General features: G+C 54.4%; 2 protein-coding genes and 1 long non-coding RNA gene across 23 annotated transcripts in view; 1 reads left to right on the top strand and 2 right to left on the bottom strand.

Moving 5' to 3' along the window:
• The window catches only part of MOCS1 (molybdenum cofactor synthesis 1), a 38,467-nt gene extending 26,490 nt beyond the window's left edge, over window positions 1-11,977 (top strand). The window contains exons 4-11 of one of the 5 annotated variants that reach the window (XM_005603877.4): window positions 1,216-1,380; window positions 3,504-3,565; window positions 3,911-4,022; window positions 4,441-4,553; window positions 5,046-5,156; window positions 7,771-7,891; window positions 8,409-8,456; window positions 10,417-11,977. In XM_005603877.4, the coding sequence (XP_005603934.2) occupies window positions 1,216-1,380; window positions 3,504-3,565; window positions 3,911-4,022; window positions 4,441-4,553; window positions 5,046-5,156; window positions 7,771-7,891; window positions 8,409-8,456; window positions 10,417-11,177 (1,493 nt within the window). In that variant the 3' untranslated portion in view covers window positions 11,178-11,977. Of the gene's footprint in view, window positions 1-1,215; window positions 1,381-3,503; window positions 3,566-3,910; window positions 4,023-4,440; window positions 4,554-5,045; window positions 5,157-7,770; window positions 7,892-8,408; window positions 8,472-10,416 lie in introns of all 5 variants that reach the window. The other 4 variants (XM_003363711.5, XM_005603879.4, XM_005603878.4 and 1 more) reach the window with 4 other exon arrangements.
• LOC138919648 (uncharacterized) lies at window positions 4,849-10,492 on the bottom strand. The gene is made up of 3 exons (XR_011430034.1): window positions 10,382-10,492; window positions 6,938-7,050; window positions 4,849-4,977 (listed from the first exon to the last, which is right to left on the bottom strand). It is a non-coding gene; the product is annotated as an uncharacterized lncRNA (long non-coding RNA).
• A 583-nt stretch (window positions 11,978-12,560) lies between the features above and the next one.
• The window catches only part of DAAM2 (dishevelled associated activator of morphogenesis 2), a 105,284-nt gene continuing 102,149 nt past the window's right edge, over window positions 12,561-15,695 (bottom strand). For all 17 annotated transcript variants that reach the window (XM_005603873.4, XM_070245531.1, XM_001500726.7 and 14 more), the window contains one exon: window positions 12,561-15,597. In XM_005603873.4, coding sequence (XP_005603930.1) covers window positions 15,376-15,597 — 222 coding nt within the window. In that variant the 3' untranslated portion in view covers window positions 12,561-15,375. The remainder of the gene's footprint in view (window positions 15,598-15,695) is intronic.

Raw genomic sequence — 15,695 nt, 5'->3', positions numbered from 1 at the left:
ATGATCTCCTTTTAATGAGTTGGTGAATTGGCCTTGCTAATATTTTGTTGAGGATTTTTTCATCTAACTCTGATTTTTAAAAGAATTGTCTTCTCTTATCTCTGTCACTTCTCCTTCCTCTTTCATTTTTCTACTTGTGGAATGTATCTTTCTTTCTCAACCTTCTCCTTAAATGTTTGCTGATGCTTGGCTATATACTTATCTGAGTGCCCAAGGCTTCTGTTGGGCTGTTTGTCAACGCTGTTTCTCTTTATGCTATTGTCCCTGAGGTCGTGGAGAAGGCATGTGAGGTCCTGCTGGGCTTCAGGGCTCCCATATCTCCTGAGTGTCAGCAGGTGCTCTGGGCTGCCCCATCGCCTTCAGCGAGCTTAAGCGCCCTGGCCTTGGGGTAAAAGCTGCTGCCTTCTCCCTGCTCATAGGGATGGGAGGGAAACCGACTTACCCAGCACGTCCAAATACAGTTCCTCAGACAGGCAACCTCCTTGACGTAACCAAGGACCCTCCTCCTCCTTGGCTATGTGACTGCTAAGCTTGGTGCGTTTGCTTACCCTCCCACCTTGTACAGAACCTCCTCCTGCGTGTGCTGTGGGCTGTGGTCTCCTCAGGCTATCTGATCCTCATCTGCTTTCTCTCTTTCAGTATTTCTCCACCTTTCTGGGCCGTTGAAGACATTCTTTCTTGTCTTCTAATGCTATTAAGGATTCTTTTTTAATCCTTCTGTTATTTCTGGGGATTTTTGGTGGAATAGAGAAGTCTGTTTAGCATGTCATTCAAACACTTTTTGTTTCTATTATTCAGACTATCAGGACCCGTGAGTTGTTATTAAGAGCACAGTCCTGGAGTGAGGTACACATGGATTTGAATCTCAGCTGTTCTTCTTACTAGCCCTGTGACTTTAAGTGCTTTTCTTAATCTCTCTGCGCCTCCCTTTCCTTGTCTGTTAAATGAGGATGGTCACTGTTGAGGCCTCAGTGGCTCAGGCACACAGAGCCCTCAGCAGGGCCTCTAGCAGAGTGACCACGCAGGGTTTAATCTTTTGGTTATTTTTATCGTTGTTTTTATTCTCAGGTTTCTTGTTAAGCTAGCCTGATTAATAGAGGTCCGCAGAGAGCCCCTTTTGTGTCCATCTCTTTGGGACTCAGAATCTCCTTCCAGCTCCTCTCCCAGCGTCACCAAGAACAAGCAGGCTGACGCCCCCTCCCGTTCTCTCTCCAGCCCAGCTCCACCGGCTGGAAGGGCTGAGGACCATCGGTGTCACCACCAATGGCATCAACCTAGCCCGGCTGCTGCCTTCGCTTCAGAAAGCTGGTCTCAGTGCCATCAACATCAGCCTGGACACGCTGGTGCCGGCCAAGTTTGAGTTCATCGTCCGCAGGAAAGGTGATCAGATGTGGCACAGAGTGGAGGGTGTCCCTCCCAGGGCCCATGTAGCTGGGGGGCATGTGACTGGTGACTGTGCTAGGCTAGGGGCCTGGTCCCTCCCTCTGTGTGTCTGGGCTATAAATAAACCTAGGCCTTTATTTCTCACCCTTCACCCTCACCAAATGCCCCTCTCACTGTAGCCATACCCTTGGGGACATTTTGGAATCAGATGTTAAGAGCTAGAGTGCCCAACCTCTCTCTACCTGCGCCCAGTTTGCCCAGGGCTGAGAGGATTTCCAGAACACAGGCCTTTCAGTTTTAAAACCAAGATGGTCCCTGGCAAACTGGGATGCATTGGTCACCCCATAATGAGCTCTGAGGAAATGTGGGGAGCGCAGGGTGGAAGCAACTGCCCTGAGATGCCAGAGTCAGGGCGAGCACTGGCAGGTGGGGCCCCCGTACCCCCAGTGATGCTCCATGTCCATCCTGGATATAAGCCTCTTCTTTCACCCGCTGCAGCAAGCACACCTGCTGAGCTTCAGCACGGAGGCTGGAGGTGGGGAGAGAGAGCAGCCCCGAGCCCCAGGTCTCGTTAGACCAACCCTCCCCCAGTGTCTCTTGGGCCGTGGGCCTCATGTTGGGGCAGAGATTCTCGCACCAGGGTGTGACTCCCTGTTTACACCCATCTGTGTGCTGAGGAAGCACCCATGGAGTCCTTGCCTGTAAAGGGCTGCTCCAGGTGCTGTGGCGAGGACAGAGAGACACAGGACATTGCCCTGCCTTACAGACTTCTAAGGGTCGAAAGGTGTGATGTCGCTGGCCAGCTTTGCTTGTGGTGTCAATGAAAGTGCTGCAGAGAGGGAGAGAGAACTCCTAGCAGGGGAGGACTAGGAGGGCTTCAAGGAGGAGGCGTGGACACTGGGCCTTGAGGAACTGGGTTGAGGAGGGGATTTGGATCAAGGAAACTCACTCTGAGAGGGAACGTCAGTCAAGGCCCGGTGAGGGCTCTGAGGTGGGAAAGTGGAGGGTGTGTTTGCGGGCATCACACACACATACACACTCTGTACCTCGTCTCCCTTCCTGGATTGAGGATTGGAGACAGTTTATCCTAACGTCAGATCTGCCTTTCCACTCATACTCCTGTGTCCACCACCTCCTTTTGGAGGAAGAGTGCTTTACAGAAGAGAAACTTCTAGATCATTTGATGGAAAAGCTGCACTTCCCTCGCTTTGCCCTCCCTCGCTCGGCCATCCAAAAATGCCACCAGGAAACCACAGAGGCCATCACTGGGCCACCCTCTCTCAGGTGCCGTCCCAGCTGTGAACCACACATGATCACCAGGCTGTGCAGTCTTGGGGGAGATGGGTGGGGCCGGCATGCAGTAGGCGCTGAAATGTTTGGATGCATGAGTGAGCTGGGGGTGAGGAGAAGCCAGCGTGGGATCACGTTTGCTGTGGGTTAACCACAGAGATAGGTGAGAACCACACCCTTAGTAATCGCTCGCCAGCCCTGGCCCAGCAGCTGCGCCGAGTAGGTGCCTGGGGAGCATATGTAGAGTGAATGAACGGACGGACTGTCGAGGAGCAAGCCCTGACAGGGTCAGGAAACCTGCCTTCTGAAACACAGGGTGTGAGGGTTCTAGCAGGGTACTGCCTCTCTCTGGGCCTCAGTTTCCCCTCTAGACTCTGAGAGGGTTCACAGGGTTGGCACATTACAGCCCACCAGCCAAATCCAGCCCGGTGCCTTGTTTTTCCCACAGCCTGCAAGCCAAGAATGGATTTTGCAGAGAACATTTGCAATCAATTCAATGATAGGGAACATTAATTATGTTAATGTGTTAACAAATTAAGCAAAGTGTTATCCCTGCAAAAAGAATTCCATTCTTCCATTCTCCTTGTAGAGCTATGTCACAAAAAATTATGCTCAGTTATTATCATATTCCAAACTTAGTCCATGAAATCTTTATGACACGTACCTCCATAATATCCTCAATTAGGCCTGCAAAGCCTAAAATGTTTACTACCTGGTCCTGGACCCCGTGGTCTCCCAGGCTCCTCCTAGCTCTGGTGCTCCCCTGTGGGTGTGAGGGGGCAGGGGGAGGGGGTACGCGCCTGGACCCTTCCTTCTCTCCCTCCCCACAGGTTTCCACAAGGTCATGGAGGGCATCCACAAGGCCATTGAGCTGGGCTACAACCCTGTGAAGGTGAGGGCATGCCGCTCGGCTGACCCCCGACTTCCTGCCCCCTCCACCCTGGCTGGGCCTTCTGCCAGCTCCTGGTGCCATGACAGCTCCCAGCCCTGGCCACTGCAGCCACAGTGTGCCCCTCACCCCTTCCTTGCCTGCTGCATCCAACCCTGCCCCCACCCCCACAAGAGAGGGAAGAAAACCAGTGACTGCATGGAATGCCCCAACCAAAGGAGAATTAGGGGGAGAGGCAAGGAATGGGACCTCCAGTGGAGAGTCTGTGCAGGTGTCAGCCCCCCAAAGGTCATCCCTACAAAAGAACGGGAGGGGGACAGCCCTTATGGCCCTTTGTTCCCCGGCCAGGTGAACTGTGTGGTGATGCGAGGCCTGAACGAGGACGAGCTCCTGAACTTTGTGGCCTTAACCAAGGGACTCCCCCTGGACGTGCGCTTCATAGAGTACATGCCTTTTGATGGTCAGTGATGGGGTCAGGGGACGGAAGGGGAGGGAGGGGCCTGTCGACAGAGCCAGGCCAGGGCCACGCTGAGAGCATGGCCGGGGGCTGCTGAGGACCCTGGGAAGGGTTGAATGGGGCGGGCAAGGTCTGGCTCACCCTGTGGGTGCTGCTGACCCTGGAGCTCTGCCATGTGTGTAGGAATTTCTCCAGGGATGGTGGGGAGGGGCCTGGGCAGGCACCGGGCTAGGCCTGTGATGCAGCCTCGGAGGCTTCTCAGGATCCAGCATGGGTGTGATGTGATCCCCCGTTTAGGCAGGGCATCCTGACCTCTCGTCCAAGAGGCAGGAGAACTGATTCCTGGGCCATGTGGGAGAATGGACTTGAAGACCCTGGGCCCCTGCAGCTCTGTGACTCAGTAGCTCCCAACCCAACACAGGCAACAAGTGGAACTTCAGGAAGATGGTCAGCTACAAGGAGATGCTGGACACTCTCCGGCAGCAGTGGCCGGAGCTGGAGAAGCTGCCCGAGGAGGAATCCAGCACAGCCAAGGTTGGGGACAGAGGGTGGGGCTGGGAGGCAGGTGGTGTCTCCACCCTAGGACTGGAGAGCTGGCAGTGGCTGCACTGAGATGAGAATGCAGCGATGCAGGGCCATACCATTTAGCGGGAAGCATTACGGCACCATCACAACAGCCTCCCTGCCTTGTGGAGGAAGAAGCAGGTTCAGTGTGGGGCGGGGGTTAAGAAATTAACTTGTTGTAGGACACACTCCAGTAAGTGCCGGAGGGGCACTTGTCCTGCTCTCCCATGTGGCCTTTTCTGGACATGGTGCCCTCAGGTTCCTGTATTCTTAGCAGGTGTCCTTTCGGGTAGGCCAGGTGCAGGCAGAAAGCTCAGGTCATCCCTCCTACTGGAGTCTTCTGTTGTCTGAGGGCCTTGGGTACTGCCTTCCACAGGGATCCTCGGGAAGAGGGCTGTGGGGTGAGAGCTGGGGCTCAGCCACCCATCCCATCCCCTCCACTGTCCTTCCCCCAACCCTCAGGCCTTTAAAATCCCTGGCTTCCGAGGCCAGGTCAGCTTCATCACGTCCATGTCAGAGCATTTCTGTGGGACCTGCAACCGGCTACGAATCACAGCTGATGGCAACCTCAAGGTGAGTGGCCCTGTCCCCCTGAGGCCCCCTTGCCACCTCTGTGTTCTGAATCTCTCTTTCCACCTGCACCCCTTGATTGGAGGGGAGACCAGCAGGGCACCCAGGGTGGTATGTGAAATAGTGTCAGGTTTAGGGGATCATGGGAGCAGTAGGTAAAGGTGAATTCTTGGTCCCTGTGGAAATGTCACTGATTCCTTCCTTCCTTGGGTCCCTGAAGAAGTGTCCAGTTGATTGGGAGCCTGGGAGCCACTTTCCGGCCCTCGGTGCTACCAGAGGGGAGGGGGCGGGGGGAAAAGGGAGGATCACTGTGCACTTTCCCTACCCCCACCCTGGTTGGCCCCATCCACCAGGCCAGGGTCTCCGCTCTGAAACCAGCATCGGTTACTCATATCTAATCAGCACGCACTGTGTGTTCAGTGCTGTGGGGGATGTGAAGGAGGCCCAGAGGTGCTGTTTCCTGTGGGGGCCTGAAGGCTCATGGTAAGACCAAACAAAGAGCTGATGCTTGGCAGCCCCTGATTCTTTGTCAGATGAGTGGCTGGATGGGCCATAGAGTGGCGGGCCTTGAGGGAGTGCATTGTGGACCTTGGTAAGCCTTGAGAATGGGTGGAGGAGGAGAAGTGGGGGAGGGCTGCTTATCTGGGGTTCGTGCTATTTGGCCAAGGCAGATTAAAGTCAGATATGGGAGACCCCGTTGTAGAGGGCTTGAGTGCCCTGATAAAGGGTACAGGGTGTGTTCTGTGCACAGTGGGGCACTGTGCAGTTTCCGGACAAGGGGGAGACAGGATCCCCGATTCATGTTTTAGGAGAATAACCCACAGGCTGAATTTGGAAATAGGAGGACCTATTAGATGGCCATTTAGAGATGTTCTAAATATGTGAGAGTGTCAGGTAAGCGTAGGAAGGAGGGATGAAAGCACGTGGTAATGCAGGTGTGGGGAGAGAAAGCATCCAGGTGGCCAGTCACTTTGGGGCTGTTTAGGACTGGGGAGTGGGGAGGGTGGGGATGGTGCATTGTGTTTAGATACATCAAGTCTGACATCCAAAAGGGACCATTCAGTAGTTTTAAAAGCTGGGGTGGGGCCCGCTCCGTGCCTGAGTGGTTAAGTTCTGGCGCTGCACTTTGGCGGCCCAGGGTTTAACTGGTTCGGATCCTGGGTGCAGACATGGCACCGCTCATCAAGCCATACTGAGGTGGCGTCCCACATGCCACAACTAGAGGGACCTGAAACTAGAATATACAACTATGTACTGGGGGGCTTTGAAGAGAAGAAGGAAAAAAAAACGCTAGGGGATTTTGCTTGTTTTCTTGGCTGGTTGTAGAATTGACCTAGACTGTGGGTGGTAGCTGCATCAGTCAGGGCCCCTGTGGGAAACGGCGGGGGGATTCTAAAGAGAATGTAATGACAAGGCTATGTATAGTGCACAGTTAACGGGACCTATAAGGGGTGTTGAAGCACTTGATGAGCAGCAGCCAACAGCTGTCCCCACCCCTGGGGAGGAGGGGTGTCACTGGGCCCCATGAGAGCTGGAGCCTGGCGGAGTGGTCACCTGGTTGGTGCTGGAGTTGAGGGAAGCAGCCATTGTGGGAGACATCAGAGCAGGGAGGAAGCAGGGGGAAACGCCCGACCTTCCTTTCCTCTCATTCTCTGATCTGCTGTCAGCCAAACCCAGGCAGAAGCCAGCTGGAGGGGAGCCCAGAAGGTGGCATCCATAGGGGGCCCTCCTGGGGCAGAGAGTGGACCTGGGGCCTCGTGGGGGAACAAGGAATGGGCACTAACCAGCACCATGAAATAGGTCGACCTTCTGCTTAGGTTTCTTCTCTGGTAGTCTCTGCCATCAGTGGCTTCTCGAATGTTCTTCTGTCTCTGTGTCCATGGCGCCTTGTACACAGCTGGCACATAGTAGGTACTTTATAAGGTTTTGTGGGAGGATGGTAGGTACCTGCTTTCTGGGACTGCCTCACCCATCCCTGAGCCCGCCCAGAGCACCCAGCCTCTCACAGAAGCTAGGGAGCGTTGAGTCAAGTTTGAGTGACCTCAGGATGCCATGCCCACCAGCCCTCTGCTGTTCCACCACCTGTCAGGGCTCACAAACCGGAGTAGGTGCAGGGACAGGCAGGTGATGTCCATGAGTGAAGGGACCAGGAGGGGACTGAGGTGAAATGGGATGTGCATGCCATGTCTGGAGGGGACTGCCAGGGCTAGTTCCAACTGATTGGGGTCCATTCTCAAGGCGACAGAGGCCGTTCCATGGAATGTCTCAGGAGAAGGTGCGGATCTGGATTTTTGTGTGCTGTTTCTATTGGTAACTATTAAACTTTTAAAGCACACTCTACGAGCTGAAGGAAACGTGACCATGAGTCACAGAGAGGCCTCAGGATGTCTGATTTTGCTTCCTGCCCTTCCAGCCTGTCTGACTCCTCCATCCGGCGCCTTCTGCCTCTCATTGCTGGAAGCCCTGCCTTCAGTGTGACCCACCCGTGGGAGGCCTGGGCACTGGCGCTCAGCCCATGGAGGACTGTAGGGATGGGGCTGGCTGCTCGGAGTTGGGGGGCCAAGGCCCAGGGACCCAGGAGGCATGTTGTCCTTACCCCCACGGTGACCCCCTGCAGGTCTGCCTCTTTGGGAACTCAGAAGTCTCTCTACGGGATCACCTGCGGGCCGGGGCCTCCGAGGAGGAGCTGCTGAGAATCATCGGGGCTGCCGTGGGCAGGAAGAAGCAGCAGCATGCAGGTAAGGGGCAGGGGTGGAGCAGGCCAGGCTGGATAGTGGGGTGGGCCATTGTCAGGAGGGAGGGCCGTAGTTATGAGGTGAGAGGACAAAGGAAGGCCTGGCCTGGAGCCAGTGGGATTCAGTGTTGTCCTCACTCCCAGTCCCTCCGGTTGGACCTCTAGACCGGGATGCAGTGATGGTTCGCCTTCCCAGGGGAAGTTGGCATAGCACAGACTGCACAGGAGAGGGGACCCCGAATTCTCTTGGGCTGTTCTATTGGGTGGGGGGAAGGGGGTGCCATTGCCTCTCTCTCATCCCACACATTGTCTTCTATCAGGGAGGGTGGGGTCCTGGGTGTCCACAGACTGTTCTGTCATGGGCCCAGGACCTTGCGGGTACAGGGGGCTCTGTGTGGGTGCACGGAGGTGAGTGCATGTCCCTGGGTTGTCATACCACCTTGTCCATTGCTGGTTTCAGTGAACTCCCCTTTCCCTGCCCTCTTTCTCTCCTCTCCCTCCCCGTCTTTCCCTTACCCCAGGCATGTTCAATATTTCCCAGATGAAGAACCGGCCCATGATCCTCATCGGTGGGTGATCCATCAGTACGTAACCACTCACCCTTGTCGTTGGAGGTTCCCATGGGGTGGGGCCCTTGCCATACGGCACCCCCAGATCCTGCATTTCATCCTGATGTTCTCATCCTTATTTTTCTTATAAACCTCCTTCATCTTTTCTAACCCTTTCAAGCCTTGACTGCTACTTCTCTTCCCCATCCACAGCTCCCCCACTGTCCATGCCACAGAAATCATCATTCTGTCTCACCAGAAATCGGGGCAGGAAGTCCTCCAGATTTATGATCACTAAGTTAGTTGTTCCCAGAGAATGGAGCTCCTGGTTAAGACTGAGAGCTTGTCCTCAGCTCTAGAACCTCCCAGGTTAGAAACGATCACAGGCGTCCCTTTCCCTCTGTCGTGTGGGCTAGTCCATGCATGTCTCTGGACCATTAGCACCTGTAAGGTGTTGTTCTGCTTCTGTGCCAGGCAGAGCCAGAGGCAGCAAGCTAAGAATCTTACTCATTTTTCCAGGGAGGAAGCAGCCAGGGTCTCAGCTTGCTAATTCTTTAACTCCTGGGAGCTTATATGCACAGGGCATCTTTCATGTGCATTGGATGTTTCAAACAAAACACGTTTTTAATAAAGCCATATGTGGGCTTGACCCTGGAGAACTGAGCTAGTCCACGAGCTTTAGGGATGTGTTACCCCTCTGGCACGATACGCAGACTAGAGCAGGTGACGCCTCACTCGCCCTGGCCACAGCTAGATCTGGACCACTGGACGAGAGAAAGCAGTGAGAAAAACTAAGGGAAGGAATTGTTTCCTCCAGAGGTTGGAGCTGAGTGAGTGCAGTGGCCCAGAGGGAAGCAGGCTGGAGTGGGCCAGAGACAGCCCGAGGACCACCCTTGCACCCCAGCCACCCACAGATGGAAAGGCTGCTCCCCAAAGCACTCCATTGGGAAGAAAACCATCATCTCTCTTCTCCTCCCACCTCCAGCATCATAGTCCTCTTGTTGGACCTTGATCCACACTGACACACTTTGATGGCAGGGAGTGAGGATGCCTTGATGGTCCCCCTAGAAGGGAGGTTGTACCTCTGACATTAATGAAGTAGGGGGCCCAGAACATGATGGAAAGCTGCAAGTTGGGAGACTTCTTTGCTTCGTAAGGAATATTATTACTTTCGAAGATACAGAGTAACTAAACTAGTCTGGTTTCTATGAAACCAAGAGTTGCCTGCGATAGGGCTCTCAGACTTCCATGTACCTATGAATCACATGGGGGTCTTATTATTTCAGATTCAGATTTGGGGTGGATTCTGCATCTCCAACAGTTCTCAGACGTACTAGTGCTGCTGGTCCCTGGACCACTGTTTGAGTAACAAGAGCCCGCAAGGTTCTCAAGGCCCTTGGGACCATTTGCATCCACTTGTCACTTTGTGTGCATTTTCCTGTGCTTGAGGGGACTTAAAAGACCATGTTTCAATAGATTAAATAGCCCCCTTAGTATATTGTGTATAAACTATATCCTTAACTGTAAACTCTTCATAGAGAACGTGAAGATGAAAGTAACTGATTGATAACTCAGGCTGAACCTCACTGTAGTTTTAGGAAATGAAGGGCCGTGGAGAGGTCATCATATCCAGGCTTCAGTCTTTAGAGCTTAGGTTTTCTTAAGAGAATTTTGGCAACAAGATAGTTTTTGTGAGGAGGGGAGCCCAGGAGTACCCCCACACCACCACTGCAGGACAGTTGGAAACTGGTGGGGCCATTGCCCTGTGTCACACCTGGTCAGAAGGGCTGCAAACCTGTATTCTGGGGACTTTCTATCTGTATAGCTTCTATTTCCTCTCTTCTCGCTATGCTTTTTGCTCTTCATTCCTCTTTCCCCAGTCTGAGAGAGCGAGCTCGAGGTGGGGTAGGGAAAAGGTTGGGGGAAGAGGTGGGAGAAAGACTTACCGTTTGGACTTAGTCTTTTTTCTCTGTCCTTCCAGAGTTATTTTTGATGCTCCAAGATTCCCCACCAGCCATTCTGAGCCTTTCCTCCTGGGACCCCCTCCGTGTTCAGGATCTGAGACACAGAATGAGTTTCTCCAACCAGGTGGCAACATTGTGGAAAGGATGCCGGGTCCCCCAGATCCCTCCCCTCGCCCACTGGTGGCTGGGGTCTGGCTCCCTTCAGAGACACTACAGTTCCCACCGAGACTCAGCTACCAATCCAAAGTGCCTTAGCCCAGTGTCCCCCGCTCCTGCCACACACTCAGGACCCCTGCCAACCTCGGACCAGCTAACCCATGTGAACACCGAAGGACGGGCAGCTATGGTAGATGTGGGCCAGAAGCCAGACACAGAGCGGGTGGCTGTGGCCTCAGCCATGGTCCTCCTGGGGCCTGTGGCCTTCAAGCTCGTCCAAGAGAACCAGCTAAAGAAGGGAGACGCCTTGGTGGTAGCCCAGCTGGCTGGCATCCAGGCAGCCAAGCTGACCAGTCAGCTGATTCCTCTGTGCCACCATGTGGCCCTGAGCCACGTCCAGGTGCAGCTGGAGCTGGACAGCACACGCCATGCCGTGGTGATCCAGGCATCTTGCCGGGCTCGGGGCCCCACTGGGGTGGAGATGGAGGCCCTGACCTCAGCTGCTGTGGCCGCCCTCACCCTGTATGATATGTGCAAGGCTGTCAGCAGGGACATCGTGTTGGGGGAGATCAAGCTCATCAGCAAGACTGGGGGTCAGCGGGGGGACTTCCATCGGGCTTAGAGCTCCTGCCCCCTCACCCATGGCGCAGCCAGATCATGCGATGGGATGCAATTTGGGTCAAGAGACAGATGTCAAGTTCCTTTCGGCCTGTTACTGTTTGCCTTCACAGTAGGAACCGAAGGTCAGCCAGTTCCTCCTGCTGGATGATTTACAGTGCCCTGTGGGGTTCTCTTTATTCAGAGAGGAAACCAGCAGGCCCTCAGCCTTCCTGGACACTCAGGTCATGGGAGGGCATTGCAGCAAGCAATGCTAGATAACCAAAAAGACACATTGGGTTATCTGTGCACTATTTCAGACAACCAGTTGCAGATGTGCAGCCTATAACTTCCACTTCTCATTGTGGGTTTTCTCTTCTCCTACTTCCCTGGGGAAGAGAATAAGGGCTCATTAAGCAGAGGAACCCACTTTGAGGAGGGGAAAAAAGCTTGCATTAGAATGTGTCACAACTTCTCAGCAGCTTCCCTTCCCGAGTCTGTGGAGCCACAGCCTGCCCATCCCATCCCTCCTGTCCCTCCTTTGAAAGAGCCAGTTAGTCCCTCCTTTGCCTGAGCCTGTCCCCCACCAAACTTGCAGGCTTTCACTTAACAATTGCACCATCCTGCTGGCTCCCTCCTGCTAAACAGGACATACACGTGGGCCGCAGCCCTGAGGACTCCTGACCAACCACACATCCCACCTGCACACTGCCGTCCCACCCACTACCCACACCCCTTTATTCCTGAACATATCAGGGAAAAAAAGAGTCGAAGATTGCCTTCACCCTCACAGCACACAAATAAAGCCACGATGCCAACTTTGGAGATGCAAGAGTGAGGACTGTCTGTGCAGAGGGCACCGAGCTGCTCCAATTTCATGCCCACCCCCTCAACCCCATCCCAAAGCCCACTGCCCTGGGGGAGGAGGAGAGGAGAGACACATATTCTCCGTCCTCCCTGTGGGAGAAGGTAGTGGGTGGGGGGGCACCATCTACAGTAAAACTGTCCAGTGGGGGTGTCCGAAGCTCACTGCCTGTATCAGATTGGGACGGTGCAATCAGAGGCTCCCATATGCACACCCTCAAACACTGGACTCGTTTGCTGGGTTCTCTAAGATGGCTAGGCTTCTTTAGGGCCATCCTCAGTGGCACCCCTGCTTGCCTCCCCTCTGCCCTACACCCAGGTTTGCTGGCAAATGGCTTTGTCTTCTCCCCAGAGCTGGTGGTTAAACAAACTCTGGCCGATTTCAAGCTACCATACAACATGAACTGGCTTGCAAAATTCCTGAAAATCTAACAGTTGGCACGCTCAGAGCTGGTACAAGCTGGCTGCAACACACCAGATGTGCCTGCTCCCCAGCACACCTCAAGTCCCCTCAAGGGAAGAAGGCACACGTTTCAAGGCAGGCTGGATGGGGATGGTATGGATTTAATATTTTTTAGTATTACAATATATTCTTATAAAAAAGGTGCAGGTAAAAAGGACGCTGCAGATTTTGTACATTAGCCTCATCTGTGGTCTGAGACAGCTGGTGAGAGCAGCCTTGGTATGAAGATGGCCCTGGGTGGAGGTGAGGGGAGATGGTCACTGCTCCCCAGTTGGTGGAAATGGGGTGGGGATGGGGAGAGCCTGGACCAGACCCTTCCCCATCTACCTGGAGAATTTTCTCCCGCTGCCTTAAACATGCCTTCCTTCCATCACGGGGGAGGAGGAGTGGGCGCTGCAGCTGAGAAGGGGACAGGTTACAATAGTTAACTGAATTCTACATTGGACACAAAGTTAGACAGCTGGAGGAATTCACCTGAAGGTGGCAGGAGGGGTGAGAAGGGTACTGGGGAAAGACCAAGGAACAGATACAACAGGCGTAAACAGGTAGCACGTCAAGGACCAACTCAGCCATTGCGGAGTCAGCCTTGATGGTCCATGGTGCAAGGCACTGTTGGAGATCTGGCTACAAGGCGTCTGGTGCCAGAGCCACCAGCCAGATCTAGAAAATAATAAATAGAAAAGGAAAACTCTTTGAGGGTGAGAAGCCTGAGCCCAGGAACAATATATGTGTCCTCTGTAAACAGTTAAACCAAACTGCTTTTCTGCGGATCCAATGCATCTTGAACAGCTTCCGTATTCTGTCTTTCCTGGTGCGCATCCAGTCATGCATGGTGGGTGGGAATGCCAGGATTTGGACGTGCCTGTTGGGTAGAAGTGGAGCCCTCCCCTGTGGATTAAGGTTGACCTCAGTCCGGCCAGCCTTCAGAGACCCCACCCACAACCTTTCCATCATCCCAATGCCAGCGTCCTGTGGCGAGGGCTCTTGGGTGTTCAGATGGGTGTAACACAGCTCTCTGCAGTTGCTCTTCCTGGAAGCCTTCATCTTGCCCTCACCTGGACTCCAGGATGGCCTCTTCACACCTGTCTTGGCCAGGCTTGCATTTGCTCAGATCCCTCCCCCTCAAACCAACACACGTGCTGGGCTCACCAACCCTGTGTTTCTTCCCCTGCAGCTACTATGGTCCCACCCCTAGGAATCTGATGCAGGAAAAAGATAGGCAGCTGAAGAGTTGGCCCAGCCCACCAGTCTCTCCACTGGCAAAAACCCTGAGCTGGAGAAGTAGCTTGGAAGGTGAGAAGCATAAAGGAAAGGGTAGGAGGATGGAAGGGCAAGGAGCAAGGTTGAGGCTGGTCTCACAGACACAGAGGATGGAAGGTCAATTTTAGTGGGAGGAAATGTTTTGAAAATAAGACTTGATGGAGTTGACCTCACCTCCCTTCTTTTAGAAGACAGAAAACTTTTAGACACAGCCATTACCGGCCCCATTGCTCTCCCTACCCCCACCCGCCCAGGACAGCTCAAGACGGACAGAATGGAAGGTGGGAATGGACAGGAGGACCAGAATGGGCCCCTTGGAAGTCAGGCTGAAGAACGAAATTGGGTACCAGAGATGGGGGGCTGAAGCCCCCTTTCAACCTTCCCCCCTTGGCTCCTTCAGGAGTGCATTCCCAGCCTCCCCTGCCTGCACTGGCCCTAGTCTGAATGCCTCAGAGGAGGAGACACCCTCAGAGATGGCATTTAAATGCAGAGGGCAGCTCTGTCCCTTAGGACCCTCTCAGGACCCGATGCCCCAGGGCCAGCCTCAGCCAGATACACATAGTTTGATGTGGTCTCCTGCAGCCTGGACAGAACGGGAGGTCACTGTGGCTTCTACTCTTGAGGCAGATATCAGAGAAAGAGTTTGGGGTCTGAGTAACATTAAGTGTTGGACCAGGAAGCCCTAGTGTGCACCTGGGCGTTCCAGTGCTGCCCTCTGGTGAAGGGCTGTGGGGAACCCCTAGCCAACATGTGAGGTCACTGTCTCACTTCAAGACAGTGGTCTGGCTGTACTGGGGAGGTGAGAGAGTTTTGTTCCAGGGTCCCTATGCCCAAGGCGTGAGGTGTGTTGAGTGGGGTCTTTTTTGAACCCCTTCCCTTACCAGATTCATCAAGTACCTGATAGTAAGCCATGCTCATGTGAACCCAAAGGTGAGTTTTCTGGGCTTCTGGATTAGTAGATGGATGGAGGTGGCACAGGAAAGGGAGGGAGGGAGGCTTAGGACATGCAAGAGGTGGGGCCAACGGACTTGTGATGAAGGAAACGGGCACTGCCACTCTGTCCTGATGACTTGGTCCCTGCATCATCCTCCCAGCATGTTTTAGTTTTTCTGGGACATTCCTAGCTAGAATACATAATGCCTCTTCCTTTTCCATCCAAGAGGAAAGTTTGCCCCCAGATCAATGTTCCATTAAGCCACCTCTTGAGGGATGGGAGCCTGGATTCTCAACCTGGCTCTCAGGGGGCTCACCCCACTGTTACTCCCACTGCACATGAAATCCGGACAAGGTCCGTGGACCACTCTAGTCTAGCTCTGGAACAATTCTGTGCCAGCGTGGGTGCCCATGCTTGGGGACGGGGAGCAGGGCCCCTGCAGGCAGGCTGGCCAGGGATGTCCAAGGCAGCCTCAGAGTGACCCCTGAAGGCCCCGATGCAGAAAGAACAATGGGAAGAAGAGAGGAGGGGAGCCCTTTCAGGTAAGTGTGGGGAGACCTGGTCCTGCCACACAGCCCGCCCCTGGGACCCAGCCCAGGGCCAGGAACCGAGCACCAAGTTGTTTAGCATCATGGCCTCCTCCCCTCAGCCCCTCTCGGTCCATCCCTGTCTCCCCGCCTCCCACGGTGGCCAGGCCCCAGGTCAATGATTCAGCCTGTTGATTGCCCTCTCCCGGGTGACCTCCAATGCCTGGCTCCCCGATCGCTTGCGGCTGCGCTTCAGCTTGCATAAGTCCTTGTCAAAAACCTCCCCTGAGCGCAGGGCCGACACCAGGTCGTCGAACTCGCCTCCCTCCTCCAGCGTGCTGCCGGCGTGGACCTTCCGCTGCCGCTGCCACCGTTCCCGCTCCCTCTGCTCCTTCAGCTGCAGGGTGAAGAGGGAGGGAGAGAGGCTGGCACCCAGGGATGGACTGAGACCAGAGCAGCCACTCACTGTCCAATTTACAAACACACGCCCTCCCC

Source organism: Equus caballus, chromosome 20 (assembly GCF_041296265.1).
Source record: "Equus caballus isolate H_3958 breed thoroughbred chromosome 20, TB-T2T, whole genome shotgun sequence".
NCBI classification, from domain to species: Eukaryota; Metazoa; Chordata; class Mammalia; order Perissodactyla; family Equidae; genus Equus; species Equus caballus.
Note: the sequence above shows the minus strand (reverse complement) of the source record. Positions and strands in the feature narration are given on the sequence as shown.